General features: G+C 46.2%; 1 protein-coding gene across 3 annotated transcripts in view; it reads right to left on the bottom strand.

The window, feature by feature from the left end:
- The window catches only part of LOC143004088 (utrophin-like), a 46242-nt gene extending 25812 nt beyond the window's left edge, over positions 1–20430 (bottom strand). Inside the window, exons 1-8 of one of the 3 annotated variants that reach the window (XM_076154943.1) lie at positions 20030–20430; positions 18329–18471; positions 4392–4453; positions 3908–4000; positions 3213–3290; positions 1924–2016; positions 1266–1438; positions 504–619 (exon numbers count right to left, since the gene is read on the bottom strand). In XM_076154943.1, coding sequence (XP_076011058.1) covers positions 504–619; positions 1266–1438; positions 1924–2016; positions 3213–3290; positions 3908–4000; positions 4392–4453; positions 18329–18401 — 688 coding nt within the window. In that variant the 5' untranslated portion in view covers positions 18402–18471; positions 20030–20430. Of the gene's footprint in view, positions 1–503; positions 620–1265; positions 1439–1923; positions 2017–3212; positions 3291–3907; positions 4001–4391; positions 4454–10653; positions 10869–11676; positions 11862–18328; positions 18472–20029 lie in introns of those variants that run through there. The other 2 variants (XM_076154942.1, XM_076154944.1) reach the window with 2 other exon arrangements.
- Positions 20431–21728: the final 1298 nt, after the last annotated feature.

Genomic DNA, 21728 nt, shown 5'->3' with positions numbered 1-21728 from the left:
CGAGGGAGAGCCAGGTTGACGGGAGTTGTATTGATTCGACTCGGCTCTGACACGGGTCAGGTCTGCCTGCCCGCTGAGTTATGACATAACAAGAACAGTCTGAATCTGGAGAGCTGCAGCACACACACACACACACACACACATACATACACCGCAGCCAAGGAAACACCAAGCTGTTTGCTATAAAGTGAGCGAATCAAAGCGCTGGCAGAACATGAAGAGAAGCTCTGTGGTATGAGTGAAATCTGGACAGTAAAACGTAAAAAATAGACCTCTGTAAACCGCCCAGTACAGAGACTGGAGCGGTTTGTTGAGACCGACTGACTTACGCTACAAACACACACACACACACACACACACACACACACACACACACACACACACACACACACACACACACACACACACACACACACACACACACACACACACACACACACACACACACACACACACACACACACACACACACACACACACACACACACACAGGTTGTTGTTACCTTCAGCATCCAGCAGCCTCACGATGGCCAGCTGCTGTTTGGCTGCAGTGAAGGCGTGGTCCAGTCTCTCCACAGGGCTCAGTCGCACCACCTGATCCCAGCTGAACGCATTTGGCCTAAACACACACACACATAAATATATATATACACAACAGCAGCATGAATTACATTATCAGTTAATGTAGCAACACATATTCTCCCTGAGCAGACCATGGGGTCTTTGCTGAGGCCAGTGTGTGAGGAATGTGTGTGTTCACTGATCCACCAAAACCCTTACCCAGGTCTAAACCAACACTGGCCTCTCTCACAGTTCACAGGCCTGTGTATGTGTGTGTCAGCGTGTGTGTGTGTGTGTGTGGGTCAGCGCGCGTGTGTGCAACTCACTAAACACCAGAGATTATAGGAAGAGGGAAACACAACACCCCGACTCACCTCTTGCTGTCTCTCTCACACACACACACACACACACACACACACACACACACACACACACACACACACACACACACACACACACACACACACACACACACACACACACACACACACACACACACACACACACACACACACACACACACACACACACACACACACACACACAAAGCGTGTGCAAACACTGGCTTGGCAGAGGTAAACAGAGCGGGTCAAGCAGTGTACACACACTCCGCAGGCGCCGACCTGCCAACCTGACCTTTACCCACTAACAGCTTGGGTATCCTCTCCACACACACACACACTCACACACACACACACACAGACCTGAAGTGGTGCAGGATGGCGTTGAGCGCGAGGCCGTCGGCCCAGCTGGTGGTGAAATTCAGCACATTGACCTCAGGGTAGGAGCGAGTGCACTGACGCACCCAACTCAACAAGATCTTCTCACTGTTGGTCTGCTGCAGGTTGGACATGATGTCCTTCATGATGTCTTTCACCTACAAACACACACACACACAAACAGACAGAGTTATATACTTGTTTATGTGTCGTCTTCAAACGGTCATCTCAATTTGCAGCAGTTCAGACTCACACAAAGCAGCGCGTGATAAGCACGTGTAGCACACACAAACACACACACCCACACCTCACAAAGTTTCTCACGCCTTTTTAATCAACACTTTTTGAAAGCTGCAAGACATCACTGAGCAGCATCCACAGTCTAAAGCAGAATGAGTGTGTGTGTGTGTGTGTGTGTGTGTGTGTGTGTGTGTGTGTGTGTGTGTGTGTGTGTGTGTGTGTGTGTGTGTGTGTGTGTGTGTGTGTGTGTGTGTGTGTGTGTAAAGAAGGGAAAGCAACATAAGCAGCTGCTAGGTGAACACTGGGTAGTTTAGGCATTTAAAATCAGCGTTAGAAGTGTATGTGTGTGTACTGTGTGTGTACTGTGCGTGTACTGTGTGTGTGTGTGTGTGTGTGCGCTCACCTGCCAGTGTAGAATAATACTCCAGATGAGGCCCAGGGTCAGTTTGTGGTTCCCATCCACGATATCGGTCCCTCCTATGTTTACCAGGTCGACCTGCGAGAGAAGAAGAAGAAGAGCAAAAGTTTGTTTATGTAAAATGATAACATGAATACATTTGTTTATGACAGACAAAGCAGAACCACAGGCTTAGATTTCAGTCCGGTTGCATCAAAAGTGAGATAAGGTTCTTCTGATCCTCTCGTTAGTCTGGTGCTGTTTGCAGTAATTACAGAGCTCTGATCACAATGCTACATTCACCTTTCCTTAAGCAGCTGCGCAAATAATACGTTTCGCTTAATGGACCTCACACACCCCACAGCCATATTTCCACACAGCCACACACACACACACACACACACAGAGGAATAAGCTAGTGTTATTACATCCTTCCAGAATTTCCTGTACAGTCTGCAGGCTTGCGTGTGTGTGTGTGTGTGTGTGTGTGTGTGTGTGTGTGTGTGTGTGTGTGTGTGTGTGTGTGTGTGTGTGTGTGTGTGTGTGTGTGTGTGTGTGTGTGTGGCTGTGTGGAAATATGGCTGTGGGGTCAAGAGCTTTTTCGATAAACGCAGCCAAGCATGGAGTAATTACGTATAAATATTGTGGCGAAGATCAAGGCACAGAGAGGAACACGAGGTCACCAGCCTGCTTAAACTGAAACGTGACCTCTGACCCACGTCTAGTCCCAATTAGTCCCATCCGGCCACAACATCTTGCACTTTCCCTCCCGTCTCTGCCTCTTACCCTCACACGCACGGGAACACACACATTATGTGTGCGTCATTTCAGAGGAAGCTTTGAATGGTGAAGCCAGCGAGAGTTAACTGGCACACGGCCAGCAGCCCCTCACACACTCACTGCCCTTTGTTGTTAGGCTGTAGAGAAAGTAAATGGTACTGCAGTACATGTGTATCATTCCTGTTTGGCAGATTTGGGGGGTTTAAAAGGGGACAAATGACGCCCATTGTTCTTTTTCTCTCATTTCCGCTGCGGTAATCTGGAAGTCAACATCATTAAAGTTCCCAAACATGAAATTCACACCCAGTTTGCTGACTTAATTATATAACAGATCTGAACTCACAAAGCACACGGCTAGCTGTTCAGCCTGTTTTCACTCAGTGTGCATAGCAATTCTTGCAGTAAGGGAGAGTTTAAGTGGATCAATGTGGCTTTGAGTAGGACACTTTCTTTCTTCGGGTCAATGCAGGACAAAAGACAAGTCGGTCCGGCTGAAAACAGCGTGCAGTACTCACGTTGTTTTGATGCAGGACTTGCAGTACTTTGTTGACGTTGTTCAGGGCGTGCACTCTGCTGGAGCCTCGTTCTTTGGTCTGAGGAACAGGAAACACAACAGAAGTCAGCTGACGTGATGATTGGAGCTCGCTTACTAATCACAAAGCTGGAATCGAAAACGCAGAAATCAACAGTGGATGGAAAACCTAGAGTGGAGACATTCACCCGGGGCGTCAAAGTGTTTTAAGGCATTCCTACACCTGCAGAAAGTCGGCTGTCACTCGTCGTGGCGTTTCTCTCCATACATTCATCACGGCCATTATGTTATCAGCGCTCTCCACGGGCCGACTTATGGAAAGAATGGCAGGATGAACGTCTGCCAACTGCCAGAATCCTTTTAAAGTCCTTGCATAACTCTGCCACTCATTAGCACCCAATTATAGAATTAGTATCCTGTAACGGGGAGTGTGTGTGTGTCTGTGTGAGTGTGTGCGTGTATGCATATGGCACAGAGGTATTTTCAGACAGCTGGCACTCTGTAAAGCTGCAGGTGTTAGAAAGCAGATACACTTCGGCTGCCGCTGTCGGCGAGGTGACACCGATAACGCCCCAATCACGCAAAGGTCAGGGGTCGATCCACTCTGACCATCAGTGCATTTGGAATGATGATATGTTACTTGTACTAAACGGAGATCCAACAACCTCTCAAACTCACCTGGACAGAGCCGGTCAGACTCTCCAGCAGCTCCAGCAGCTTCTTGCCATCCTGCAGGTCGGTGAACATATCTTTGATGGCCGTCTTCCCCGTCTGATGGAGCAGAGAAAATTGAAGTTTAGAGCAATTCCCCAAAAGTTGAATGATTTGTCCTGAGTCTCTGACGTGTTTGCAAGCTGGAGCACTTTTGCAGCGGCTCAGGTGTTATTTCCCCGAAAGTCATTTTCTCCTCTAAAATGTGGCGTGCCACGACTCCTCCCTGCATCACCACCGTGCAAGCATGTGTGGAAAAGCACGATTGGAACAATGGCAGCATTTAACGGCTGCAGTAACAGATTAAGCCGCGCTGTTGAGGGGTGGATGTATTTATACAATAGCAGGTTTGTGGAAACACTGAAAGACAGATGAACCAGGACCACACACACACACACACACAATATACATCCACGATTATGAGTTTGGTGTACATAGTCATTCCTGTTACCTTGGAGAACTGTGCATTGATCCATTTAGTGAAGGTTTTCTTCTGTACCGCATCGTGTTCATCTGTAGGGGAGAAGCAGAGAGAGAAGCAGGGGTTTCAGAAAAAGCAAATCAGTGGGCCGCCAAAGAAAAAAATGGCAACTATTCCGGGTCCACCTCCCACCTCTAACACTCACATCCTGGGTCATTTTAGCAGGAAAGCGTGAGGTTTGGAAAAAGTGGGATTATGGAACGTGGAAGAGCAGAGAGTTACAGATGGCCTTCACACAGAGACGAAATGTGGGAGAGTGGTTTGAGCGGCCAACGCTTAACACTAAAAAACAACACAAGAAAAAGGTAAAGGTAATCCAACACGCTGTCAAACAGTCGAACGCCGGGCCAATTCATAATGTTCCTCAGCGGCGGAATCCAAATGTACAAATATTTCACATTCTCTTCCCCCTCGACTCCCTCCGCCATGCTCCTTTATTCTCTGGGCTGTTGGCTCGGTAATAAGGCCTCATTGTGTGTCAGGCGGAGGGTCAGCTGCTTTGATGTGCCCGTTTGATGGCTGACTCCTGTAACAGACCCAAGTCGCCCTGACAAATCCTTTTACAGCACATATATATATAAAAAGAAACAATTTGTTTTAGATTCTGGTTTATGGAACTTTGAATAATATGAAAGAAAGCTACAGTTACATCTGTATCTTGAAATGTTGCCTTGTGTGTGTGCCAAATGTATTCATGAATTTAGTCGAGATTTGGTTGCAAATGTTTACAACCGAGGCCCAAAAGTGGTTAGAAAAGTTTCAAATCAGTTTGTTTCTATGCGCTCACTACATTGTTAGACTATCAATGAATGATAATTATGATGGTCAATGAAGAATGTTCAAATTCATTTATGTTATTTATTTATTTACGTGACAGAAGGATTGTCCGGCAAAGCTTTTCAAATGTGAAGATTCTAAATAAACAAGACTATTTTGCCATTAGAGATAGACAGAGAGAAGGACCAAGTAGAAATTTGAAGTGAATTTGAAGTGAATATATTCCATGTATTGTTATTTCACTTTTTTTTTTTACATTTTCTATTTGTGAAAGTTGGACAGGACTTTTCTAGCCATCTTGCACATGAGAATTTAAAGCCATTTCAAACACACACACACACAGACAGAGACACACGTCTACGAACACACGGGTGGTTCTCTCCACACCAGTCCATCAGGTTATTGTCGCATTAGTCAAATGATGACATACCCAATCAAATCAAACAGCATGAACTTGCAGTGACAGCAACAACAACAGAAGAACAATGGCCTTATCTGATAGTGGAGGTGCATCATCAAAGTGAAGAGGAGCCTCCCATGTTCTGCTTGTTCAAACCGTTTTCGTTGCTCATGGGCGCTTCCTTTGACCTCCTAAATAACCAGTTTCTAAGCTGTCAGCCTGGATGACTATTGCACACCTGAGGATACCAGTCAGAGAACCTTCACATCTGCTTCTACGCAACCCCGGCGGAGATTTAAGGCTGTTAACTGCCAGCTGAGGAGGGTTGAAAGCGTACGTGTGTGTGCATTAAACCGCCACTGTCACTCAAAGAGCGGTGATGTAAAGCCACATGAACTGAACGGAAGGTCAGAGGTTATGACCACTAGAGCCCAGAGGGTCGTCGGCTTCTTTGTATGGGGTGTACGGAGTGTATAGTGTGTGTGTGTGTAGCCGCTGACTGGGTGAAGAAGGGGCATGAAAACAAGAATGTAGCCCAAGGGGAGGACAGAAGCGGGGAGGAGAGAGGGATGAGGGGAGAGGATGAGATAATAGGTGGAGGAAGCAGGAAAGCCAAACTTTTACAGCTTTGTCTCGGAATTCCAGATGTGCCTTTTAATAACGGGATATTAAAATGGTGTCAATCCATTTTAAATGCTTCCGAGTGGGAGTAAATATTCATCACTGCACAAATATGACGCAGACGTTGAAGCGCAACTATGTTTTGTGTGTGTGTGTGTGTGTGTGTGCACGGAAACGTCCCCAAGGAGATGATTGAGGACATAGAGGAAGAATGTGGGAACGAAACAACTACTGGGCGGGCAGGGATTTTGTGGCGGAGACAAAAAACAATGAAGGAATAAAAGAAGAAGAAGGGAGAGGCCGGTGCCAGAGTATATAATTGTGTTATGATTTCTCTTGTGCCACTGTATCGGCGCCGTAAACGGCCCCCCCGGGGAAACACGCGGCCTATTTTCTCCACCAGAAACCGAAGGAACAACAATAACAACAAAACCAGGGGCAGTTTAGGGGATGTGGACAGAGAGACAGTCGAGACCGGCGGGGAGCTTAACTGGGGAGCTCCAAATTTGAGGGCAATCAATCACAGCCGGATGGCAAACACACAGGCAGGAAGGCAACAAATAGATATGATGGGGACACAGGGAAGGGAAAGAATAAAAGAACGTGCACAATATGAATTTTCCTGGCCTCCTGCCCTTACGGCCTTATGGGCACCCTGTCCAGGCCCCTGTGGAGAGTGAGAAGGGGGGGTCCCCTGTGGGCTCAGGTCTCCTGGGTCCTCCTCCCTCCCTGTCACCTCTGCAGGACAATACACCCAATTCATACACACACACACACACACAGCTCCCTGTCAGCGCGTCTTCTCCTTCCTGAGCCCAGCACAGCACAGGAATGTCTGCACTGATCAAAGCAGTGGCAGGAGCGAGTGTGTGTGCATGTATGTGTGTGTGTGTATGTCCTCTTGTTATGTAGCTTAAGACTATTTACACGCATCTACACTATGTAATTGAAATTAAACAGCTTACAACAGCCATCTCTCGCGCTCTCTAGGCGACTCCGTAGTTCGGTAGCGGCCCTGCTGATCTTCATTGTGTAAACATGGCGTATCCCAGGGCGACACAGCTACAAGCTCTCCTCGGGCAAAAAACTAAACTGCCTTATGGAGCCACCGACTTCCTCTCCAGTTCCCACGGGGGCAGCTGTGGGATTACTGTTATTATTCCATCCTTTTACAGATGTTTGACGCTACGTAGTCTGCAGTTTGTCTTGATAGTGTTGTGGCTGGTGAGCACAGGGGTGGAAAGGAGGGACGTGTCCGATCAAAGAGACGGAGGAATAAAAAGCTGAGTGGGACGTACAAACCGACTCTATCAGGCGCCAACTGCCAATCAAAATGTGGGAATAAATTTGACGAGGTTGGAATGTAGTATGGAAGTATTTTGAGCGGAGCAGTAACACACACACGCACACTGAGACGTGAGAGGCTTCAGATCCCAGAGGGCATCCAGTATAAGATTGATTTACAAGGGTGGCTTTGTTTGAGATATGACAGCCGCACCAACAGTTTGCCTCCAAGAGGATATGTTTTTGTTTTGGAAAGTCGCAGGGAAGGGAACAGCACACGGAGCTCTGGCCCGATCACCTGGGAGTCAGATCAAATTGGACTTTTCAAGAGATTGCTGCCATTTTCTTAATTTACTTGCCAGCCTGAGAAGCTTTTACAAAATTGTGGCATCCGTCATTGAGCATGGCTATCATTCAATGTTTACATAGATGTCACTTTCTCGCTCAGAATCAAGAACACAGGTGTGAGGTGTAATAAATGTATGTGTGCCTCATAAGGGGAGATTAAACTGATCACAACAGAGCAAAGAGTTGTGTGAACACCCTCTTATAAGAAGTCATTTATATTCAAACAGGTTATCTGCTACTATGTGAATATGACAGTTTTTCTTCCTCAACAGCCAGGCAGGAAGTAGAGATAACATCAGGAAGTGTAATCCCACTGGTGTCTTCTCACAGTTCACTGAGCAAACGCACACGCAAGTTTATAAATATACCGTACGGTCACACATGCATGCACACCATAGTGCGAAGACGACAAAGTGATGTTTCAAGTTTACATGCCAGCTTTCCGTCCTAACCTAAATGTCTCCGTTTCATTTGACTGAAAAGAGACGTTGCCTGATCTAAGACAGTTCACCAGCTGCTAATAATGCTGCTCTCTGTTCAGCTCACATGCCTCTGATCAAAAAGAGATTAATAAACTAGAATACAACCAGGAGAAAACACTCCAACCAGCAAAAAGCTAAAAATGTACAATTCAATACCAGATGACATTACCAGGCTGTTTTGATTTCTTAAACTCACTGTATGTTAGAAACCCTCACAGACTGAGCCTTCACACACACACACACACACACCCCCCAAACACACCAGAGTCATGTTAACACACACACGTTCCTGAAAAGCCCCTCCAGCAGCTGTCCTGAGTGGCGGCGCAGACAACTCGTATAAATATATAGCCTCATTACGGCCGGGCCCGCCGCTCCATCGCCTCCCCCCGCCCCCATCAAACAGGTGGAGGGAGGCCGTGACCACACAGGCGGGAGGGAAGGGGCAGGGTGGAGGGCGGTGTGTGTGTGTGGGGCACGCTGGGAGGGCGCTGAGGTGAAAATCAAACAAACCGTGAGCGTTTCCACGGCAGCGTCGCACATGTAAACACAGGAGCCTGGAGCTTGAGCAAACAGAGATGTTTACTAAGTTGAACCACAGCGGTTGGTAGCAGTCGCCTCTCTGATAAGTTGCACTTAGCAGCTGAATCTTGACTTTTTGTTGACAATTTAGCCCTGAAGTGTGTTACTAAGTGAGGCCAAAGTATAGAGGACAGTAAAGAGCAGTAGATCATTTAGTGTGGCATGTTATCATACAGTGTAGTATTATAATGTACAGTATAGTATAATATGGTAATGAGGCTGCATGATTTTGCCAAACATATTGCGATTTTTATGAAAAATAAATGAGATCTTTGACTTTTCAATTTGATTGACATCACAAACAAGTGATGTAATCGCCAACAACTACTAAATTCCAAAATGAAACTGTTTTTTTAAACCTTTTTCTTGTGTTTTGTAAAATAGATTGATAGAGACAGTTTCACATTTTGTATTCTCTATTTCAAATAGTCATAATATATTTTGGATTTTTATTTGTGTGTTTGAAAGATGTGTGTGTGTGTGTGTTCAAAGTATCTGCACCCAGCAATACAACTTCTTCTTTGTGAGGCTGAGACCTTGTGCGTACTTCTGTGGGTTTATAGGTGATGAGGCGGTGAAGCTCACGTCTCTGCTATGAAGCCTTTAAAGCCGAGGCTGCGCTCGTAAAACCTTTCCTCGGATGAACTTCACCGCCATGGGAAAGCCGGGAAAACAGGCAGAGATATACGTCATTACGTAAACATTCACACACGCCAAAACCTTGATTCTACAGCGATTAAGGCAATGAATTGATTTTGAAACCCCAAGTAAACACTGGAAACTATAGAATACAATGAATTTTGTCCGTGTAGATGATTTACTCTGATTTTACCTTAAACATACCAGAGTGTGCATGGGAACATAATGACACACACACACACACACACACACACACACACACACACACACACACACACACACACACACACACACACACACACACACACACACACACACACACACACACACACACACACACACACACACACACACACACACACACACACACACACACACACACACACACACACACACACACACACACACACTTCCACTGTTGAAGCCTTCAAGTCAACCATCACCCATCCATCATTCCACTTGTCTGCCCTCAAACTTTAACTCCACTAAATACAAATTTAAGTACACGTTCAGCTCAGCCCTATTCACACTTCCATGGCAGTGATTTATTCCATTCTTCTTGACTCTGTAGGTTGGGAGGAATGCACAGAATTCCTATAATTTCACATGCATTCCTCCCCCATCCCTGCATCGGTCACTTGTCTAAGCTTGTCCCAGCCGGCGCAGCCTTGTTTACACTCTCCCCTCGCCAAGATCTGGGAGTTTACGAGGAAAACACTTTGTGCATCCAGGGAAGATTAACCCACATCCCCACTTAGCGGCTCGTGAAAGGAAAAAATTAAAACCTGGACAAAGCGGGCAGGTAGGAGCATTAGCCTGATTAGGAAATTGGGATGGGAAAGGTGAGCGGCCGTGCCATTTGGTTCCACTCGGAGCCAGGAGGTTGGAATTCTAGGCCGCAGGTCAGGTCACTCCGCAAAGCAAACCCTTCATCTACAACAACAAGCCTCCACAGTTGAAACTCTATTGAAACAGCTTCTAGATACACTGATCGATACCAAGACCAGAATGCATTGCAGCGCTGCATCCATGTCACCCCACCTGTGACACGCCTAACACCCAGCTGTTTGTCACGTACCCGCTCGCGTTGTTACCCTACCTCTGAGTTTGAGGCCGCGTTCTGCCATCTTTCGCTGCCGCACCGCCGGACCGAAGACGCCGGGCCCCCGAGAAACACAACCAAAAGCGCCGGATAGACGGGAAAGAGACAGACAGAGAGTACTAGCGCAGAACAGACTCTGACATTCCTGCCTCCCTCTCCACCTCTCCTCTGACTCCGTGGCTCCTTGACCGGAGAGGGAGTAAAAGATGAGAAGAATGCAGCGGAGGGGAGGGAGGGAGGGAGGGAGGAGAGGGGAGGAGAGGGGAGGCGCAGAGGGACACTGCCAGTGAAAGAGGAGAGAACAGATTGGGGGCAGAGCAGAACAGGACAAGGCAAGTCAAGTGTGCGGAGACATAATGCATCGTGCGATAGGGGATTAAAGCGACGGAGAAACACACACACACAACAGTCTCTGTTTGGGACCATCCCAGCATGCAACGGGACCGTACGCAAAACAAGTGAAAGGGGCGAGACGGCATCGGGGACGGAATCTCTCGCGCAACGTGAGTGTGTAGACACAACAGAGGAAGACGGCGACGGAAGACGGGAGCGGCGAATCCAGAGATGTTGCCAGAGGGTCCATCCAATCACACACACACACACACACACACACACACACACACACACACACACACACACACACACACACACACACACACACACACACACACACACACACACACACACACACACACACACACACACACACACACACACACACACACACACACACACACACACTTAATGTTTACCGATTGTTTTTTCAAAGGAATAGATGAATCATAGCTGAAACTAAAAAGACGATAGTTTGCTAAATAGTTTCATACATAATTTTGTGTTTAGTCCTAAGTATCGACAATAGAATTTTGATTCTTAGCAGACATGTGTGAGGGTAGAAAAGCCCTTTAAATGCTGTTAAAGCCGATTGGTGGCGGATCAGGCCTGGAGGTTAAGTGGAGACATTTTGAGATGTCGCCTTCAACCTCCTCACCTTCCTGCAGATGTTACTCTTCTACTCACCGAGAACAGAATCGCTTTCTCGCTTCCTTTTCCTCCTGAAAACGTTGCGCTGGCGCCACGGCAGCCACTTGGTAAAACTCATGACAGAAAAGACGAGGAGAAGAGAGAGAGAGAGACAGACATAAACAGAGAGAGAGAGAGAGAGACGGAGCGAGAGGGAGAAGGAAATCAAAAACAATAACCGGAAGAGGAAGAGAAGGCGGCGGGTCTTCAGTGACAGAAAGAAAGAGAAAGAGAGAGCGAGAGCGAGAGAGAGGAAGTGGAGGTGTGACAGCATTTATCATGTGTGCTGGGTTTGTTTACTTGGGCTGGGATGTCTGCTGTGACATCACAAACACACACACACTCAACAGGAGGCTGAGAAAAGCGCGTGACAAACAGTTCGGCTTGTCCATTAAAAACAGTAAGCGACAGGTGACAAGGGTTAACGAATTTCTCAACCAACAGCTGATTCCCCTCCGCCTGCGTGTGTGCGTGTGTGTGTGTGTGTTTGTGTGTGTATGTGTGCACGGAGAATAGGTCTCAGTCTGCCACACTGCAGAAAGTGACAGCGGACAAACGTGACCTCAGGTGACCTAAGCCCTAAAACACTGACAAGACTCTGGAATGAGACAACATCGTACCATCAAAATGTGCAACTCGCAGAATAAGAAGATGAAGAACTCATCGTGTGGTCCAAAATGTGCCATGGTGTGTGTGTGCGGGTGTGTGACTTGAATGAAACAGGGAGCAAAGGCCCGAGTCCAGTTGCTTGTTGATGTATGAGCTGACAAGGAGCAACTGAACAAACAGCTCTTTTCCCACAGAGAGAGAGAGAGAGAGAGTGTGCGGGAGAGAGAGAGAAAGTTGCTTTTCCCGTCATTTGTTTTCACTCGTAGGAAATTGGAAGTGTGTGTGTGTGTGGGGGGGGGGGGGGGGGACTAGCGTCCCGCTCAGCCCGTGACCAACTTCCACAGTCGGAGTGAAATACGGCCGCTTCCTTCCACGGAGGCTCACACCGGCTGGCCTGGATCGCAGCCCAGCGTGTGATGAAGGGCGAGGCTGGCAGGAGTTTGGCAGCGACTGAAGGAATCAGAAGACCTAAATAAAGGGACTTTCCACATTTGCTGCATCGGTCCTAAAAAGACAGAGACAGACAGACAGACAGACAGACAGACAGACAGACAGACGGATGGACGTGCCCGTTGGCCAGAGCTCATCCATCATCCATCAGGCGGACAAGCACACACACACATCTGTCGGTCTGTCTCTATTAATTGTCCAAATGATCTAGACTGGATGGATTTGTGACGCGTGCAGATTTTGGCTCGGCGCTCCTGCAATTTGAGAAATGGTGGAGCTTTATTGTTTTTGAATGGAATGAAGCATGAGGGGGAAATTTCTAAAGACAAAAGGTCCAGGTGCGTCGTTTAATTTGCAACAATGGAAGATTGCTTATGATTGCCTATTAAAATGTATTGATTTATGGTATTTTGGAAGTAATCACTAAGACTATCACTAAGACAAACTCAGCTTCCCCAAGAGAGAAACGCCACATTATTGTCAATCTGTGAGGCTCCATGTGCTGCTTTTTTCATGAAATACTGTAATTAACTGTGTGTAGGAGTGACTAACGAGTGGCGTTAGCATCGGCGATGTCATGAGAGCAGCAGCAGAGTTTATTCAGTCATGAGAATCCCACCCTTTAATCAAAACAACATGTTTTGTGGCTACGGCGCATTATGGGGCTTTTTCGGCTACCGTCAAGAGGGGAAATCGGCATCTCTTGGTTTTTCTTTGTAGGATTACGTAATGCGATGAAAAGGAACATCAATGCCTACTTATCGGAAGAATGCAGAAAGGAAGAGTGTGTTGATTTCAGTAATGCTTCAGGGGTGGATTCTAGTTTTAGATGTCTTTAAAAAGCTGAAAAGGGCAATCCTCGCTTCTCACACACACACACACACTCAGTACAAATGAGTCAGTGGTGCAGCCTGCATCCAAGAGGGAGAGACGAGGAAATGGAATTCTCCCCGACACCACCACAAAACCTCCGCCCATGCTTGGGGGATGAGTCGACCATGTTTCCATCTCCAAATCCTGCAAAATCTCTCAGTCAAGGTGCATACCGCACAGCCACAGCGTTCTTTGCTCCAATCCCTTCCTTCCACTCCCTCTCTGTGTCTCTCTCTCTGCCTCCTTGTCTGTCCTGTTCACCTCTACCAATGTTTTGTTCGTGCATAACTGGATTCGACATTCCTTCCAGGTCACGTTTGATACCGGAAAAACTGCACAGTATGGATTTTTGGGCATCAAGCTTGTATACAAAACAGCCTCTGAAAGGTTACATGCAAGTATTAAACACTCAAATATAAGAGCTGGTAAAAAAACAAAACAATAACAGCGACGAGGACCAAAGTGCGGAAAAATTCCAAGTGAGTCTTTGCAGGAAAGGAATTCCGCTGTAGATTTAAAGGGTTAATCTGCACTCCCTCTGAGCCGTGGCCTGTTTTTTGTTTTAGTAAATCCTGTCATGTGCGGGGGTCAGAAGGTAGATTGGGCAACATAGCTGTGCAGGGGCGGCTAATGAGCAAAGGGAGGAAAGGGGGCTAGGATTTAAACCCAGGGAGGGGCGATGTTTGGGAGAGGGGGAATCGGGAAAAGAGGAGGGAAAGAGTTTGTGAGCGTCCATGGGAGTTTTCCAGCCCTCTCTATGCAAGTTTAAATGTCATCCAAGCTGGGTGGGGTCACACACACACACACACATACACTCAAGGACCAAAGAGGAGCCGAGTCCCACAGTCAACCGCACCCAGGGGAGATATTTTGGCCACTGCTTCCATTCCCAAATTTCCAGCTAGGATTTTGGGGGAGCTTGTTGCCTCCCACTACTCCGAGGCAAGCCAGAATCACATACACACACAAACAATTACTCTACATAAAGGTGCATTCCCTCCGCTTTACAGTCAAAACAAACTCATGAAAACTTTTTACGAAGCCGGAGAAGAAATGACAGCTCTGACTCCAGAGGCAGAGAGAACAAATGAAGGTCACTGCCATCATCGCGCTCCACAGCAGAAGTGAAAGCTCCTTTGTTTTGGTTTGCCCACACACGCAGACGCACAAACGCTGTCCTAGGACCCAGAGATTTGTTTTTTATGAATTTTCAATTTCTCCTTGATATTTAGGTATAACGGGACCTAAAAAATACAAAACAAAAGAAGTGAAACGTGTGATCATACGTGTTCTACATATCACTACATACAGTATAACACATTTCTTCTTGTCTGCAGTTTTCCAGCGACCCGAAGTGGAATTTTTACCACAAGGGGGCAGCGAAAAAATGTCCAGACATGAGTACAACAGGTTTAAGTTAAGCATAATGATGTATAAGGTGTAGGGAAGGAAAAATGTAATGTCCATTATGAGGACACTGGGTCACGGGAGGTGAAGATTTGTTTTCTGTCAAATTGCGTGTTAAACCTGTAATCAACTCCGTCTAAACGCACACTCAAACACACTAGTTCCGGTATTTGCAAGTACGTGGCTCACCCAGAGGCGAGGGGGCCGAATACATGACGCGAACTCCAGACCAGCCAGTATGATGACAATTCTTGGGAGGAATCATTTTTCGGGTACTGCCACACCCTCCGCTTGATGACTTTCACATTCTTTCTCTCTTGTTAGATACAACAATATGTCACCCATTATGTTTATGTGTCACACCCAGAGACAATGTGTCAGCACACTGTCCTACTGCGTGTGTGTGTGTGTGTCCAATAACGCAACAGCAAGGCAGTTTGGAAACGAGCACCGACCTACGACCTGGATTATAATCGAACGCAGACACACACGCAGACACACACACACAAACTCAGATAAGGAATCCATGGAGGTTAGAGAAGAGATGGTAGTTAGAAACAGAGAGGGAGGAGAGGGAGGAAGAACGGCATCAGGTCAGGTAACAGCTGGGTGAGTGTGCCTTTGAACAGGTTCCTCTCAAATGACAGATGAACGCAGAGTGGAAAGGGGTCAGGTGTGTGTGTGTGTTTGTGAGAGCCTTATTGAGTAATGCTTGTTTAACAACAGCCTCGACCCTGTGGATGATATTTGACCTTTCACCTTTGTCTCCTCTTTGGAATGGACAGGGGGAGGGGGAAGGACTCAGGCAGGGTGGGAAGGACGGTAAGGTAGACACACACACACACACACACACACACACACACACACACACACACACACACACACACACACACACACACACACACACACACACACACACACACACACACACACACACACACACACACACACACACACACACACACACACACACACACACACACACACACACACACACGGTTCTCAAAGAGAGATCAGCCCATTAAGTCAACGAAGCAAACATTTCACAGTCCAAACACAGTTGCTAATACACACACACACACCGAGGTAAAACCACAGCCAGAGACACACACTCGCTACAGCTGATACACTGCAGACCGCACGTTCAGTTTGCCCTCTTTCCCCTGTCCACTCTCTCTCCCTCTCTCCTTCTCTCCCCCTCTCTCAGTCCATTGTGGGCTTGCATAACAACCTGACACACATGAAAACATGCCGCCAATCACACCCCCACCCCCCCTCCAGAGGCATGAGTGTGCATATATCGGTGAGAGGGACAGACTGTCTGGCTTCCTGACCTCCATCGGGAAGGTAAGAGGGACGACACACACACACACAGAGACACACACACAGACACACACACGAGCGCGTCTTTCCATAGGCTGTTTATGAATCACCTCTTCATCGACTCCTCCTTCATTCCACCCACAATGTAAAGCACATACACATACACACCTGCCTCAACATCCACTACTGTGTTTTTGTTCACCTAGTTTACAAATGGAACACACACACCAGCTGAAACAACTGAACCAAAGACTCAAAGTAACACACGGTCGCTGTCTTGACGAGATCAGTGGACCAGCAGTGACTTTCTGTCAATCAGTAACTGCGAGACGAGAAAGAGGAGACGTTCTCATCGCAAAGGAGGAGTGTGTATGTGCCGAGAGTAGACACACACACACAACCAGACACACACACAGACACACACTCCACTACTGCGAATACATTCTTTCAATACACAAGCATACAGGACAGAGCTCACTTTCTCAAAACAGAAACACAACAACAAAACTTGCACTTCTCAGCTGTGAAAACGCCCTTCCACCTGCCCACCACACACACACTCTCTCTCTCTCTCTCATGCCCTAGGCCTCACCCGCTTGTCAATAATTGTGTAAATCAGACGTGCTGTGGGCTACAAATGATTCTCCGTCAATTCCCTCTCGACACCACAGTCGACCAACCCAAAGACAAAAGTGATCAGCATCTCAAATCGGTACAATTGATTATTAAAAAACAAAAACTGTAATCATGTACAAGCAATGTGAGCATTTATGCACTTTCTCAGTGAAGCGAGCAGCTGTTTCCTCTGGTTTTCCTCTGGTTTGCCCAGTATAACAGTACTCACTCACCAAAACATCAAATAAAACACGAACTGCAGACGACCGCACTTCCGCCAAAAAACCCATCCGTGTGCCGCCGCCTGCAGATTGCATCAACGCAACCGTCTCCCACCTCTATATGACTCTGGCCTTTTCTATCGAGCGGCTAAGCTACGTGTTCAAATTTTCCCCTTCTTTGCCATAAAAGAAAAACATTACTTTTGGGGTTGCTAGGTAACCTGGATTCTTGTAAGTAAAAGCATTGTGGTCTGGAGACAAGCGTTGTAAATTACAAACTCTGCCAGCGCGGTGGAATTCCCGGAGCGCGGAAAGCTGGCACACGGACCGTACGGGACGGACAAAGCTGGACTCTCTTAGGTCCTGGGTTGAACTACTTAAAGTAAAGAGACAGTAAAGACCAAACTGGATCAGAATTGATCTCATCTAAAGTATGACATATGACCTTGTGACTCGTGTTAGACAGATGTTCCCTCAGTTACGAGAAGACTTATCTTCCTTTTGATGTCACACTTCATCACTTTACACTTACAAAGCACTTAAAAGTACAAGTATTTCTCCTTACTGTGACTTAGGAGCAATATGACATTAATAGTATTGTGAGTGTGTGTACAAAGGAAATGTCTGCTATGATAAATCAATGACATTTGCATAATCGAGTTGTTTTATTGCCTTAATCGCAAACGAAGCAAAGATTTAAAGTGTATAATAATGTTCTGACTGCAGGCTATAAAGAATCATGTCATGCAAGTATAGATTGTTTCGTTCTAACGTTAAATATCACCCGTCATCTCGTCTGCCGCGCAAACCATGAATGTTTGTTTTTCTCTGTGACTGTGGCATCTATGAACGATTAACCTATGGAATTCAAAGTTCAGCCTCCTCCTTTTGTCCCTCTGCCGCTGTGTGTTGTGCTTCTGTCACTGCCTCCTTGGGAACTGAGCTTATCCGTGCAACAACAGGCTCTCTGGCTCTGGTCTGTGTGTCCAAATCACGCACGTGCGGTCCAACACACACACACACACACACACACACACACACACGTTCCCTCTACGTTGTCATGACAAATCCTGTGTTCACTGACAACTTTGGCTGATTTGGATTGTTTATGTGAATCGTCAGCAGCGACAACAACGTCAACAGAACCTTACCAGATCTCCATTTGATGATGTCATTGAACTGCTCATTGGTTCCTCCCTCTGCGATGTCACCCGGCGACGCCATGGTATCCGGTAAAATCCACTTCTGCCTTACTCAAAATCAGCGACACGGTGCAACGGCCCTGTTTCTGCACCTGTAAACAAGAATAAGACATTCAGTGTGTTGCACCGTAGAGTGGAGCCACACACAAACACACACTCTCACACACAGTCTCACAGAAAAACAGTCAAACCCAAGCAGTTAAACAGGCAGGAAGATCTGGCACTTCATGAGGAACTAGGTTGTTTAAGCACAAACAGCTGTTTGAGGCTTTACACCCCCCACCTCAACACACTCCACTCCACTCTGGTGGGACACAAACTAGATTCACACCCTGACCTTAAGGTGACAATCTGGACAATGATTTGTGTGCTGTTAACAGTAATTGATTTCGCAAAACAGACTTTCTGCAAACAAAACAACAAACCAGCAGTGATATTAGCCCATTGTTGCATGTTTTCAGTCTTCAGTCTTCAGTTTCAACAGAAAATGCTTCAGTTAACACACAGATCCTGGTGATTTTCTTTATTTTTATCAGATTTTCTTAACCTGGCAAGTAAAGAACAAACACACAACAGAGGTTAGTGGAGGTAAGAGCAAGGTTAGCCGGGATTTAATTTAGTTTGTCATAAGTTGTCCACGTTGGAAAGGTTAACAAACCCAAACCCAAACCCAAGGGACAAGATCAGTAGTTAGTAGACCTCTGATGCCCTGTGGAGATGCGCCAGTAATGAGAATTCCCATCAAGGAATTCATCTACAATCGCTTTATATTCAGAAATGGCCGTGTTTTGGATACGTCTCCATTTATCATCCATCTCCCAGCATTCACGTTGATTTACTGGACTCCTCTTGCTGCAGCAGTGCCATGACACCTGACAGCAGCTTCATTCTGCAGACGTAACGTAAGTAACGTCAACATTGGGCCTCGCCGCAACATTTCCTGCATGTACGTGTGCGTGTGTGTGCAAACTTCGAGGTATCCATTCACTCAAAAACTCAACTTTGCACAGTCCCCCCCCAAAATAGCCCGTGTTGACCATGAAAGGAGTTCATGTGCTGTTTTATCCACCGGTACTTGGCCTGTTACAATTCTTGAGGGATGATGCAAGCCCCCAAAAATAACAAAAGTGAATTGGGAGAAGTGTGTGTCTCATCCACCCTGTGCTTGTTTTACAATTTCGGTTACTCTCAGGCTGGGAGGAGTAGCTCTGACAACCAAAGGTAAAAACAAAGGAACGGATCAATCGGGCAGATTAATCATGTAACTATCAACACACAACCAGGAGGGTCACTGCTTTATAATATGGCTGTTCAGAGCAGGAACAGGGTGGCTCATTCTTTCCAGCACAATAATCCCTTATATGTAGAGTTAATCTAATGACAGAAGAGATCATAAATCACATGGATACCACTACAGGGCACCAATAATTACTCAAGGAGGTATTTGTGTGTGTTTATTCTTATATGCTCATTGCTAATATCCACAAGATCTCACCCATGTTGTGCAGGAATGAACGAGTAGATTTATGGGTTTAAAAGTAACAAACTGACTGTGTTTCAGTAACTAAACAAAAATAACGGAAGTTGCTTTTTATTTTAATCTTTGCTTAGATAAAAAAAAAAGTCCAAGGACTCAAAAATCCCACTCACCACAGCTGTCACCAAGGAAGCGAGTCAGGAGACGTGATCCGTCCAAGCAAGTCCAAATGGATTGTAGGTACACACACGGAGCGAATTGGGTCGAAAAGTTAGTAAGCACATCAATCCGATTAGTTTAAGGCATATTTAAGACGAACGGTGCAACTTCAACGCCGTCCCTGGAACGCATCCACTCTCCACAATGTGCGCAAAACACGCAGGCGCTTTCTGATCTGAGCGTGAAAACAAACGAGCCGAGTCAGAACACGGACACGGAGAGACGGTTATTGCATTTCACGAGTGATCACCGGAGTACCGTGGAGTCAAGTCCCACAACTTTGTTCCTGTTGCTCACTTGTCTCTTTCCCCTGCTGCTGCCTACCACAGCTGTCAAAGCGCACGTAGTCAGACGCGCAACGTCAAATAAGGTAGCGAATCCTTCAAAATAAAAGCGGAAGAAGCGTCAAAGGCGATAGAATATTATTAAAGTAAGATATTAGAATATTACATCGAATTTCCAACATACCAAAAGACAGTCTATGTTAAATATCGTCATGGTGTTCAGTTGGCATCACGGAGCCGTACCTATTTGACGAAAGGGTGCGTCTGGGCGTTTCAAAAATGTGTTGTTATCATATAATGAGGTTGAAGCTATGTTCAATGAATTTTTGAAGCACATTGAGTGTCCCTGGTGTATGGAATGTGCTATATAAAATTGCCTTGCCTTGCCTTACCTTTTTGTGACATAAGTGGTCGAGCAGAGGTATAAAAACAATATTAAAATGTAAAGGTTTGTGCGGGAAAGATGAATGTAATCGGTCGTTAGGTTTATGAAATTAAATGAAGACACGTCACTTTTAACAAACTCTCTTATGGAGTGTGTAAGTTAGCTTGTCTTTCGTAAAGGATCCCTGGACTTCACTAAATGAGAACCCGGCCATGCTAGGTTTATGAAATTGAATGAAGACACGTCACTTCTAACAAACTCTCTTATAGAGTATGTAAGTTAGCTTGACTTACCTTAAGGATCCCTGGACTTCACTAAATGAGAAACCGGTGTTCTGTATTGAAATAGAACAATATCATTGTCGTTCTACTGCTTTATTTTTGCTTCAAGTTACCGCGAATCGCCCCCCAAGAACACGCGACACCCGCCTCGACGTTTATTTTGAAAGTTTAAATCGGAAGCACCGTGTTTCGCACTGATTGGCTTGACTTTCTCCCCTCTGGCTGTAAAAGTTTTCCTGACGCGCAAATGGAAACATGGCGCGGTGGGAGTCACGTGACCGCGCACCAGGGGAACCAGTGATTTCAATGGAAAAGACAAAGATGCAAAAGAAACGTCACCTATCGGATCTGTGTCGTTAGGATTAGGTTACACTTAAGGTTAAATACTTTTCTAGTACAATGCTCCTTTAACAGGCCACTTATCCTGTGATCATTGTAACATTGAAGGAACCATCATTTAATCCACTAACTGCTACTCCTGAATTTGCCCCCCCCCCCCCGGAGCTAATAACAGACTAGGAGCCACAATATTAAACTGCTTTTATGTGAAGTGAATCTCAGATCTAGTTTGGTAAAGTCTGTGTGATAAACTGAGTCTCTGAACTGGGTTGTATAATAATAAGGACATTCTGAAATCCACCGTCATGTTTGAAATCTTAAAAGAGTCCAGCTGCTGCGTCTTTCTAACTCATTTTAGAGCAAA

Source organism: Genypterus blacodes, unplaced genomic scaffold (assembly GCF_046128005.1).
Source record: "Genypterus blacodes isolate CSIRO-AG114 ecotype Tasmania unplaced genomic scaffold, CSIRO-AGI_Gbla_v1 ptg000064l_1, whole genome shotgun sequence".
In the NCBI taxonomy this organism is placed as follows: domain Eukaryota; kingdom Metazoa; phylum Chordata; class Actinopteri; order Ophidiiformes; family Ophidiidae; genus Genypterus; species Genypterus blacodes.
The sequence above is the reverse complement of the archived record's forward strand: the minus strand, read 5'-3'. Positions and strand labels throughout refer to the sequence as shown.